General features: G+C 43.6%; 1 protein-coding gene across 2 annotated transcripts in view; it reads left to right on the top strand.

Moving 5' to 3' along the window:
- Nucleotides 1-13,385, top strand: part of RMDN1 (regulator of microtubule dynamics 1) — an 857,211-nt gene that overhangs the window by 173,401 nt on the left and 670,425 nt on the right. For both annotated transcript variants that reach the window (XM_069621304.1, XM_069621303.1), the window contains exon 3: nucleotides 8,409-8,568. In XM_069621304.1, the coding sequence (XP_069477405.1) occupies nucleotides 8,409-8,568 (160 nt within the window). The remainder of the gene's footprint in view (nucleotides 1-8,408; nucleotides 8,569-13,385) is intronic.

The following is a 13,385-nucleotide window of genomic DNA, read 5'->3' as shown; positions in this document are numbered from 1 at the left end:
CAAATCGTGCTGGAACATCTACCTCATTGAGAGACACAGCATTTCCGGAGGCTGATGATCCACCAAAAGTAAACACATGTGCATTCTTGAACTCTGCTGGTTCAGGAAGGAAAGAACCAGAAGAGAGGCCTTCTCTGTCTATGCCCCAATACTCTAGAACCTCCTTCCTGTCAACATCAGACTCACTCTGTTGCTTCTACAGTTCAGGAAGGAACTCAAGACCCTCCACTTCAAGCAATGGCTCATCCCTAACACCTAGGTCTACACACCTCCACTCCCCACCCAACCTGAGACTGGGTGACCCGTTCTTCACTGTTTCCTCACCTGTTTGCTTGTAGATCCCTTCCTGCCAAATTGCCAGCCCGCACCCTCCCCTGTTGTTAGCTCCCCGTTCCTTTGTTTCTCTACTTCCTCACATGGTTCTTCCCCATATGACTGTAAAGTGCTCCATTGACTCCCGAAGCTAGGTCCGCATTCAATAAATACCCTATTAATAATAAGGTTGTTTCTAGTTTCCACATCAATGAAGAAATCTCTTTACCAATCCTCTTTCTGGCTCCCAGCCCATAAGCAGAAAATACGTTGGACACCACTCAAGAGATGGCATGAGCATTGAAAGAATTCAGAAAGGGGGCATAATTGTTTGTGACTTACAGTGGAAGATCGCTAGGTTCAGCATCTTCGAAAGCCACGATAGTGACATGGCTGGTCTCCACAATTGTTGAGGCTTAAAAGTTAAAAGGAAAAAGCCCACCTGAAGGACTCCATGCTTGTCTCTTGAGGGCAAAATCGGTCTCTGTTGCATACCAGAGGCATGTTCCATTACTGGAGATATGAAGGTGGCCACTCCCCGTTCTTTTTGCAGGCATTACTTGCTCACTCACAGCTCCAGGAATGACTGAGCGAATCTACAAAACCTATTTGAACAGAAGGGAACCAACCCCCCTTATCATTCTTAGGGATGCTTTGGCATCTACCAAGAGTATGGAGGAAAGGGGACAGGACGTAAGAGCATGAAAACGTTACTCACCATAGTGAAAATGGCACTTTTACTATAGTCCCCTTTCCTCCTTACGCCCACCTATTCTGATGTGATGAAGGGACAGCCAATTGGGCTGCGTGCTCGAGAGAGGTGGTGTGCTGGGGTGCCGCTACAAAGTTCTATTATACGCTGTTTGCAACAGGCACTGGTCTCAAGAGTATGGAGGAAAGGGGACTATGGGCTCAAACTAAATCTTTTCGGAAAGAGGCCAACTGACTGGAGAGAGGTGTTGCTTTATGTGCCCACACTCACACTTGAGTTGAGTAACAAATGTCAGCAATACGCACTAGCCACTGTTGCCACAGGACCAAAGTACTGGCACAGAAAAGGATTTTAAAAACATGCAAGCAGCTTGGCTTGTGTCCACAGGTTAGGCTGACTCTCGTAGGCTGTTGAACAATTTTACACTGTCATTACTCTTTGAGACCCTAGACCTGAAATAAAAATAGTGGGGGGTGGCATGAGGGGAAATTTGTTATTTTCAAATCTAGGAAGTCCAGTGGTTACTTCACCTACAGGAAATATTTGTCACAGCATAACTATCTTTTCGTCTTGACCACTGCAATTTTCTTTTTATTTCTTTTTTTCTTGTTATCTGATTAAGAAAATCTTTAAAAAAGCATATATAAAACACAGATCACATCTTAAAAATGCATACAATTTGATACAATTTTAAAACACTTATAATACTGAATAAAATCCATAAAATTTCTTTCCTTATTAAACATTTTCAAAACATAAAAAAAGAAAGAAAACAAAAAAGAAAAGACAAACGTTACATAAGCGTTTTCCAACCAGTTTCCTTCTACATTACATTAAGTTCGGATCCCTTTGGATGATTCAAACATGATAAAAACAGGACAAAAATGTATTCTAGTAAAGTGTATCATGCCAATATCATAGTAACTGGTAACACTACATCCATGAAGTTACTCACTGCAATAACAATAGCAGTAGTCCTGCCAGATAAACAGAATTCCCATATTGATACATCCTTAGACAGTACACACATATCAGTAAATCTTTTCAAATAGACTGCTCTTTTCATAGTCAGTGTCAGACAGGATATAATTAGATGCTTATGTGTTTCAATATCCACTGCTGACTGACAAAATCTACACATTCTTGATTCCGAAGATGCCTGACGATATCAAAATAAGATCTCCCGCAGGGAAGTAAATTCAAGCAAAAGCGCAAGAATTTAAATTGATAGGTAAGGGGCAAGAATTCCTTTTTTTTTAAAGTATCCACAAAGTTGCTCCACGGATTTGTTTGCTTTCATCTCCTCCATGGTAAATGTCCAATCGTTATGAAGCAGATTCCAAAAAGCAATCCCCCATATTGTGCAGCATAGTTTTTAAATTTACGAAGTGAGAGTTCTCAGGGGAATTCAAGATTTCATGATCGAAATTAAAACATTTCCAACTAGCCCTTGCTTGCAATGAGTAAATTCCCAGTTCATAACGTATCACTGCAAAAGGCTACAGTTCTGTATTCGCAGCAACTTTTTCCAGATTAAACTTCCCAGAGTAGACAAAAAGTCCAACACCCAAAAGTCCTGTATTTCAAACCCATATAACATTTTTGGGATGACCTTCCCTTCGTAATATCTCAGTGCAGGAATTAGGGAAAACTTTCCATATGGTGAAGTTTAGCCACGCGTCACAATCAGATAGAAGATTTGTGAAGACTAGCATTGCGTCACATCTAGACAATTGTAACACTAGCTTGCATCACATCTAGACAACTGTAACACTAGCTTGCGTCACATCTAGACAACTGTAACACTAGCTTGCGTCCCACCTCCACTCATCTGGGCGGTGACCAGGACACTCCAGCAGCGACCAACACAAGCTGCCCAGGCAGTGTCCAGTACCCACACCTGCCAGGCGGGGACTAGACGACCATCAACCAGCGTCAATGGATAAGGTAGGCACAACTTTCAGGTACTAAAAGCCATGTTAAGGCTCAACTCACCCTAAACAACCAAAACTTGCACTAATTGCACCAATCACACACGCCTGTGACATGTTCTGGGAAGACCAGTGGAAATCCAAGCAAACTTAAAAGCCCTTCATATTTTGAAGCTTAGGCCTTTCCCATACTATCTAGGAATCTCACATTCAGCTGTGTTTATATCTGCCATTTTGTATAAGCCAGGCCTTCCTCCTGCTGTCTAGGAATCTCAAACTTAGCTGTGTTTATATGTGCAATTTTGTGAAATCCAAGCCTTTCTCCCACTAGCTAGGAATCTCAACCGTAAGTGTGTTTATATCTGCCACTCTGTGAAACCCAGGCCTTTCTCCCGCTAGCTAGAAATCTGAAACATAGGTGTGTTTATATTTGCCACTCTGGGAAAACTAGGCCTTTCTCCCACTATCTAGACATCTAAGACGTAGGTGTGTTTATATCTGCCATTCTGTGAAAACTAGGCCTTTCTCCCACTATCTAGGAATCTAAGACGTAGGTATGTTCATAGCTGCCATTTTGGGAAACCCAGGTCTTTATCCAGGCTATCTAGGAATCTTAAATGTAGGTGTGTTTGTTACTGCCTTTTGTGAAAACGATGCCTTTCTCTCACTATCTAGGAATCTAAGACGTAGGTGTGTCTATATCTGCCATTTTGTGAAATCCAGGCCTTTCTCCCACTAGCTGGGAATCTCAACCGTAAGTGTGTTTATATCTGCCACTCTGTGAAAACCAGACCTTTCTCCCGCTAGCTAGGAATCTCAAATATAGGTGTATTTATATCTGTTATTCTGTGAAAAATAGACCTTTCTCCCACTATCGAGGAATCTAAGGCGTAGGTGTGTTTATAGCTGCCATTTTCTGAAGCCCAGGCCTTTCTCCCACTAGCTAGTAATCTCAAATGTAGGTCTGTTTAAATCTGCCACTCTGTGAAAACTAGGCCTTTCTCCCACTATATAGGAATCTAAGATGTAGGTATGTTTATATCTGACATTTTGTGAAACCCAGGCCTTCACCAATCGTCCAGGAACATCCGGCTTCCCCCTGAAATCAACTAACCATAGCTTGATCACTACCGAGCTAACTAAGAATGAAGATCAGATTATTCACCTCCCACAACCGACCGATAACACAAATGCCTACAGTCTCTCCAATGCATAATATCCCAACACTACTTCACTTAGACCCTCCACCCACAGGAAAGAGAGATACAAAACCCAAATCCACTATTTAGGCAGCCACCTGGGAAACCCCCAGGAAACTACCTGCAAGCTACGACATTTGCCTACAACCAAAACCATACAATAAAAGAACATTCAGAGGAGCATCTTTCTCACACCTGGCTCCTACAACATGGAATTCTGTATCAAAAACATACGAAATACATGGGATCATCTGGAATTCAGAAAACAACTAAAAACTTGGCTCTTCACCCTAGAATCAGAAGGGAACAAGTAGGAATACATTCTGGCAGAAACAGGAAGCCCAGCGAGGGACCTACAATCCATTGTCTAACCATCCCCAACTGGTGGGCGTAGGGAGGACATTTTGGACCTCTAATGCACACACACTGCCAAGTTTACAGAGGAATACCACAGTATGCAGGGGCCCCCTCTAGAAGTCAAGGGAGCAACCCATAACCTTCCAAACTCAACCATCTCTAACCCTAGCGTAGACGGGGGCAAACCTCCACAACCCATGTCCACATACTGCTAGACTTCTACAGAAGATAATTACCACACCGCAACGTACCTGCCGACTAGGATGCCACACATTATCAAAGCACACAGGATGGTCATAGATCCCGACCACAGAAACCAAGGCAAAGAGGTAAGACAAAAATCCCTGCTAACCCTATACTTAAACCTAATTTTTCCGCAAACTCTTCTCCTACAGAAACTCAGACGATCACATTGCTGCACAGCAAACCGCACGTTCACCACACTGCAACAACATACAAACAACACATAACCATGTGCAACGGCACATGGAAACCGCTCAGAGTTGAAAATTACACCTAAGTTCAGCGAACAGGGAAAACCAAACTGAAGCTGCCAACAGAACTTCATATCTCACTTTCCTATTCCCACTGCACTCTACAGAGTTGAATTAACATGCCATGTATATTTTAGGGCAATCTTACGCCTAGTGCACTGATATGATATGATAGGTTATTTATAACGCGCTTAATACCCATAGGTTTCTAAGCGCGGACCCGGGGATCGAACCTGTGTGGCGCCATGTCGTCTTGCTTCAAAGGCGAGCACTTTGCTGCTGAGCTATCCTCATCTTTTGTCTTATTTGGGTTCACCTTCAAGGAATGTGCATCCGCGAATTTCACAAATGCTCTGATCAATCGATGAAAGCCTTTTGCAGTGCAGTCATAAATGATGAAATCGTACGCATAAGCCAAACATAAAACGTTCATATTACAAATCTTGGGGGAAATAAATGCAGCAGCAGTCAGTGTGCCACCAATATCTGACATACACAGATTAAAAAGGATGGATGCCAACAAACAAACCTGTTTCACTCCCCGGTACGTTATCATTTTTATAGAGAGGGCACCTTGTTGGTCCAATCTGACTTGGATATTTGAGCCTTGGTGCAGACCAATAATAAGGCATAGCAGACCCTGTGGGATTCCCCAGTTTTTTAGTTTAGTCCATAACAAGCCCCGGTCGACCGCATCAAAAGCAGCTGTCTTCCTCGCCACGATTGAAAGATCAATCGTGGCGAGGAAGATGGAGTCATATTTTGAAGACCATGCCTGGTTCATTACGCCTTTCAGAATAAAACCATTAAAACTGGTGCCCACGTGCTTACAAAACCCAGTCTGCCATTTCGAGATCCTCCCCACCTTTGATTGCCACCCTTCTAGATGCCCCAACAGCAAAGCCGAGAAAACCTTGCTGTCAGCATCTAGGATGGTGATAGGCCGATAGTTAAGTGGGTCTGATATTAGTACCTTTTTAAGGATGGGTAGGATAAAAGGCAGTAGCCCAGGAAAGGGGAAACGTCTGAGAGGACACAATCTGATCAAATAGAGTAGCCAAGATCCCTGCCCACAATTTTGGATGTCCTTTAAATAACAGATGCAAACGCTTATTGGGCCCCGGAGCCCTTTGATGAACTAATTTCCCCAATGATTATCTCAATTTCCACGGGGTTAACGGATAAGGACCATTCTTCCTTCCCCAATCCTGGATTCTGATTCACATACCCATTGAAACCCACAGGCAGAGCAAATAATGTCTCGTAGTGCTTCACCCATGTTTGCTCTGAGATCTGGTTTAAGATACTATTAATATCTGGGTTATCCAACCCATTAATCGCCTGCCAAACTGCCCAGGAGTTTTAAAATAAAATGGAGAGCATGTGTTCAGCCTCCCGCTGACTCCTCAAAGCACAATGGGCCTCATTATAACTGTGGCGGTACAGTGATAAGGGCGCCGGTAGTGATGCCGGGTCCATTATCACTGTATCGCCACATTACAAGTTCTGCTCGCGGGGGCTGCTCTTCACGCCTGGTCAGACCTTACCCGGACCGTAGTTCCCGGACTGGCAAACTACGAGTTGTGCTCGCGGGTGCCTTTCTGCCCATCAGGACGGACCTGGCGGGCAGAAAGGCACCCGCGAGCACAGCATGTCGGATGCACCAGCACCGTTATGAACAGTGCCGGTGCATCCAACCTCCCCATTCCCATTTGGGGAGTAATGGATTCCACCTCCTGGTAATGGGGACATACAGGGTCCGGCAAGGTCGGCATGGCCCTGTATGTCACCATTGCCAGAGGCCGGAAAAAAGGCAACTCTGGCGGCAGCCGTGCCTGTGTGACAGGCACGGCTACCGCCAGTGTTGTAATGAGGCCCAGTGCCCTTAAAGTTGTCTACTGAAAAGCTGTGATAATAGTTTTGTTGTGAATTAAAGCTATCATACTAAGAAATAAAAGGTATTAGCCCTTAAAAGTGCCAATGCATTCCAACTAATTCCCAGCCACATTCACTCTCAGACCTGTTGTAACATAATCGGGGGCCGAACTCCTCACTTCCCCCAGTCGGAATGTGGCCGATAAAGTGCATTGATCGCTAAATCCTGTGGAATTCATTTTAAGATGTATACCTCTCTCGAATGAACGTTGAATGGCAAACATATAGTCCAATGTTGAGTAGCGTGTGCCACTTCACCAAGTAAAATGGTTCGGAACATCCCCTTCAAAGGCTCCATTTAACATTACAAGACCAATCCCCGTTAGGGCCTTATACCAAACTTGGCCACAATGCTCTTTTCCTTATTTTCTCACACCCACAGCCACTATTGGTTGCAATGGGAGACAAGAGGCATTCAGGTCACCAGAAAAAAAGATTAGTCCACCTTCCCAATTATCCAACCACTCTTTGCTATAACCTAAAATGTCATCGATGAAGATGCTTAAATCATCAAACCTAGCATTCCGGTAAATATGTCAGTTATATGTCTAAGCACAATTCGAATGTGCATAGCCATTATCCCAAATCGAATACTGTCTTGTCCCATGATAGAAATTATGTTAGTAGATTTAATTAATGTTAGCAGTCCGCCAAACGGGCGGCATGAAGGTCCCTTCTTTGCTGATTGAAATGAAAAAGCAAATTCATCAGCCAAGTTTCCTGTAAATTAATTAGTGAGTTCATTTCAAAAAGGTAATTCACAGCAATGCTATCGATATAGAACCTACAAAATGGCTATTAAGTTTCAGCTTCTGCAAAATTCTGCAGTTAATTTGATTATTTGAGTTATAAGAAAGCCCATCTCCTTGAAAATACGTGAGCTGTATTGGCTCGCAGCTGAGGACAGAATAAGGTTTAAGGTCTTAATTATTTGGCACTCGTCCACCATATTTTTTCCAGCTAACGTCATCATATAACCATAGAAAAAAATGATGATCCAACCAAGGCTGCTTGATGACAGTTTGGCAGAACAGATTATACCACAATGGATTATGAGCAGGAAACTTGCTAAATTCTAGGCCATATGGATTTGCTTGCCATTTACTTCCCAATGTCTACATGGTTATATGTTCTTACATCGCCAGGTTTTTTCGCTGACTTTTTTGATGAAAGGTTTTGGCCAAATATACTCATTGACAATTTTTTACAAATATTTGGGGGATCACCCGAAAGCCCCCCTTTCCCTATTATACAGTCCCTGTTGACCTTCCCCACCCTGAACATTTTGGGCAAAAAACTGCAGAAGAAAGCCTGGTGATGTAACAACGTTGTACCGACTGCATATAAACATTCAGCAACTTTTGCCTTTGTGACCACTGTTTAATTAACATAAATGCACATGCCAGTGTTTGCTTCCGTGAAGAAAACTGAAATGGTTGTTAACTGACTTTTGTATGTTTGTGAATAGTGATGATCCCGAATTATTATGGCGCCAGGCACGAGCAGCACGTGACCTTTTCCAGATCAGGCCCCCACTTGCGAATGATAAGAAGAAACTAATATACGAGGCTCGAGACTATGCAAAGGCGGCAGTGGCGAAAAATCCAAATGGTTTCGAAACGCACAAAGTAAGAACCACACTTTTTTATTGTACAGGTCTGATTGTTTTCAAGTCATTCTCTGCCAGCAATGAAGGAACTTTATATGGCCAATTTGATCAAAAAGGGTTAATTGCATGTAGTGGCAGCTGGTGAATTTTCAAAATGGAAGGGCATAAATATTTTCCCTAACTGATCATAGCCTCATTACAAGCCTGGCGGTCTGGAAATAAGGGTTCAGAAGCAGCGTACCGGCACCCTTTCCGGAAGGCCAGATTACAAGTACACCTGAATGGGCCGTTGCTCCCTGCATGTCTGTGTCCCTTTTCCTATGGGACTCGACGGGAATGGGGACTTACACTTTCCGCCGCCTGACATCCGGGCCAGTGGCACAGGAATATCAGGTGCCGGAACAGTGTTATGGTTCAGCAGTAACCCGCCGGTATGCACCGGCGGGTTACCACCAAACTCATAATGAGGCCCCATATGTCAAACAAGTGAGGATGCAAAGTGAGCCTGTAAATACCGCAAGGGCGGTTGTATAGGAGGAATTTGCTGGAGGGGGGGTTTGTCCCCACAAGAAGTTTTTTTTTAATTAATATGGGTGGACATGGTAAATTGTACAGCTCAATTCCGGATTGACATTTATTGCAGTTCTCGAGGCAAACACATTAAACATTGAAATATTTCAGAGGCAGTATCATAATGACGAGTAGGGATTGAAATTGCTGGGAGCTATTTAACACATTTTGGTAGCCTAGAAGACCTTGGTTGACTTGCCAGTAATGGCTAGCACGGGCCAATCAGTGTCAAACAAATATATCTGTGTGACATTAAATCTGTGTTTGGAAATGTGTGCAAAAGAGCACATTAATGGGCCTCATAACGAGTTGGGCGGTGCAGTAAAAATCAGAGGTACCATGGCGGTAATAGTGTATACTGCTGCATTACCGCACCACCCAACTACGAGTTCAGGGGTAAGGTGGAGAAAAAGCCTCCAGCATGAAGGTGGAGGTAAATCCTCTGCCTTAGCGCCCAAATTCAGCCAAGTCAGCAGAATTACCGCTGGCGGAAATACCGTCAAAATCCCCCATGGAGTCCTATGGACTCCAATTAATGGGGACTAACCACCACTCATGATCCGGCGGTAATACTGGGGCCAAGTGGTGGTAACAGCAATTCTGTTTGGCGGTATCTCATTGGATTTGCTGCTGAGACACCGCACAACTTGTAATGAGGCTCATTGTTCTGTATTAGATTTGCATTCTGTAATGAAGACTCAGACAAACGGAATATGGTAAGAAATATATATTTATTCCTCTTCCTTCAGTCTCTTTTTAACACTGTGTGAGCCACACTCTTCTCTTCTCCTCCTCTTTCTCTCCACATCATCCTCTCCTGCTCTGTCCAACACCTCTTAAAGGAACATTCCCCTAATTGTGGAGCATAACACCTCCCCACGACTTATCTCATTGTCTGGTCACATTTCCTCTAGCAGTCTTTGTAGTTTCTTGATCAGTCTTTGTGCTCTTCCAGTGTTGAGTAATCCTCTTAACTCTTGATATCTTGTTTCGTTGTGAATTTGGGTTGTTGCTTCTGGTTTTTTACCATCATCTTCTGTTTTTGTTGTTCTTCAGTTATGTCGTCTTCATTGTTTGTTTTTTTGCAGTGTTAAAAATGTGATGCATTTCTGGTGATCTCTTGGTGTTCTGCATGTGGCTCCTTTTTTGAGTGGTCGGCATGTATGAAAAGAAGTAGTGGAACTATTTTCCCTGCTGGCCTGCCCCATCTCTCCACAAACCTCATTGCGCGCCCCCTCTGATGTGCCATAGAAACCCCTGAATAAATTCAGCTGCTGTTTCATGGAATGTTCAGTGCAGTGCACTGAAGTGCAAGTTTGAACTTCTTCTCACACTTTTATTTTAAAACAAAACCATTCCGTCTGCTTCCGTGTACTATGATAATAGCTGCAATGTTTGCCCAGCCAGGCTGGATTCGAACTCGCAAGGTACTTGCTTGCCCCACGTCCAAGCTGATCGCCTAAACCATGAACCAACCACCCGGCTCAAGGTGGTCTGGTGATCACTTTTTTTCACAAACAAACTCTCAGTCTCACGGTGGGGCCTCTGCAACAACAATGCAAGACTTACCAGCAACACATATTTGCACTTAAATCGCCATTTTGCCCAAAAGAGGAAAAGTTGCAGCGTGTTGCCGCAAACACACTTTTAACCCCCAAACCATCCTGGACACTACAGTAGGTGTTTCTCTGAAAGTGCTGCTTCATGGTTGGCCCACCCAAAAGTCAACTGCTACGATGATCACTACTTGGGTAAACCCTCTTATGTACAGTAGTCCACTACATACTACAGACTGATATCCAACCTGCCCTACCCAGCAAAGATCCCGGAGAATCATGTGTACAGAATCTTTCTTAAATATGTCAAAACAAACATAATACTCGACCGGTCACAAGTTAGCTTCAGAACAATGAGAGGAACAGAATCAGCACTCCGATCGAAATGGGACGACCTAATAAATGCAGACGATGATGCCCAATCGGCCCTCATACTATTGGACATATCAGCAGCATTTGACACAATCAGCCACGCAACACTAATAAAAAAGATTGATGGAATGTGGCAAACAGGAATCTGCACTAAAGTGGCTTACGTCATTCCTAACAAACCAAACTGAAAGAACATGCCTACCACCCTTCATCTCAAACACCAAACATATGTCCTGCAGAGTCCCACAGGGATCAAGCCTCCCTCCTCTGCTCTTCAATGCGCTACATGTGCCCACTGACGAAAATCATTCGAACACAAGGACCTATCGCCTACAACTACGCAGACGACATACAACTGATTGTGAAAACAAACAGAACCCAGGAACAAAATAACAGCCTCAAGAACTGCCTCACAGACATCTACAACTCGATGACAAAGAACAACCTTAAACCGACCCTGACAAAAACGGAAATAATGCTCTCTTCTGCAGGATTCTATGCAGGGAGCCCACAACTGGACTGGCTGACCTGCATGGGAACGCAACCAGAGACTATCAACGTAGTAGATAACCTAGGAATACTCATGGACAACGGTCTAAGCCTGGAACCGCAAGTCAATGCAATCGCCAAAATATTTTTCTTTCTCCTAGGACTGCTCAGAGGATTACTCCCCTACCTTACTTCCCCTCACAGAACCCTCACAAACATATCCCTGATACTCACAAGAATTGACCACGCAAAGAGCCTCTACTTAGGAATGCCGGAAAGACTCACCAAGAAACTCCAAAGAGTACAAAATACTGCAGCCAGGATCCTATCAAGACTAAACAGAAGAGACCACATCACTCCAGTACTGAAAAGCCTACACTGGTTACCAGTAAAAAAGCACATCAAATTCAAAGCACTCTGAATCGCACACAAAGCCTTGCACAAACAAGGAGCTGAACTCCTCCAAGATTATCAGTATTGCCCACAAAGGGGCCTAAGATCCAGCAGCGACCGACACATAGTAGCAAAACACTAAGAAAAAAGAAAATTCATCAGGACAGAGTTCTCACATCTAATTGCTAACATCTGGAAGACCATTCCCAAAGAAATTAGAACCACAGAAGACCACATCACCTTCAGGAAACGGCTCAATACCTGGCTATTCAACTGGCAATGACAACCTCGAAGGACGGCGGAAACAATAACACCACAGACATACAACTGGAGTGGAGACGAGATGGGCCAAAGAACCACAAACAAGAACCGGGCAAGATAACATTAAGCGTCAACCAAAGAGATGCGTCTGAGGCTCCAATCGAATCTACCAACTTACTAACCCATTCTCCCCTTCCTGCTCTGCCAACATAACTGATGCCATACCAGAAAATGAGCTAAACTGACGCCATACCAGACCATGGGCTAGCCACACTACACATAAACAATCCAAGAATCAATTTTATATTCATACTCAGCAACTCAAGGTGCTGAACCACACCTGGATGAACCACTCACATAGTCCATAAAACCATCAACAACGCATTACACACCAAGTCACTGGATAATATTACTGATACGGCCACCCGTGACCCTGGATCTCTTATGGACACTTTCGAACCGGTGTGCACAGCCAAACGCACCACAACCCCACTCAACACACTAACACCAACACAAAACACAACCACGCACCAGAGCCACTGAATCTTAGCCATAAGGTTACAACAAATGAGGCCTCCCACACAAACTCCCACATGCAACACAACACTCACAGATGCCAGTTCCTCCTGGTTCTGAACCTTTCCTCTCACCCTATCCTCATTAACCTCTCCATCCCCCTCTCTTGCAGAGCCACGCAAGTGTCTGGAGACTGCCCTGTGTGGTAGTGGTGGGCGTAATAAATAAACATAACATAACACTCGTACTTGAACAATGCAATACTGAATAAATGTCAGTGAACAAAAGTAAATGAATTGACACTATACTAAATGCACAAACACATCATGCCAATATGATGAGCACAACATAGTCACTTATTTTACCTAACCAATATGCACTTTCTCCAACGTTCCTAATATTGCCATATATTGTGCATCATGGGACTTTAACATTTTTGTTATTGCCAACTAGTTATCACTATGACCGAAAAGCCAGCTTGTCCGTTCTATAGGATACATGAAAAACTTGTTTCGACAATCTCTTCTTCACATAAGAAGAACGTCTTCATCTGGGCAATGATCCTGCAGGAAAACACAACCCATGCCATGATTCAATGATCCTAATAGAATTCTGTGAACAAATTGAATTATTTCAACTGAATTTCAATGGTGACGTATTTAAGTCTCCAAACAACAAA

Source organism: Ambystoma mexicanum, chromosome 5q, assembly GCF_040938575.1.
Source record: "Ambystoma mexicanum isolate Mex_15411 chromosome 5q, UKY_AmexF1_1, whole genome shotgun sequence".
NCBI lineage: Eukaryota > Metazoa > Chordata > Amphibia > Caudata > Ambystomatidae > Ambystoma > Ambystoma mexicanum.
This window is presented reverse-complemented; position numbering and strand designations above follow the sequence as displayed.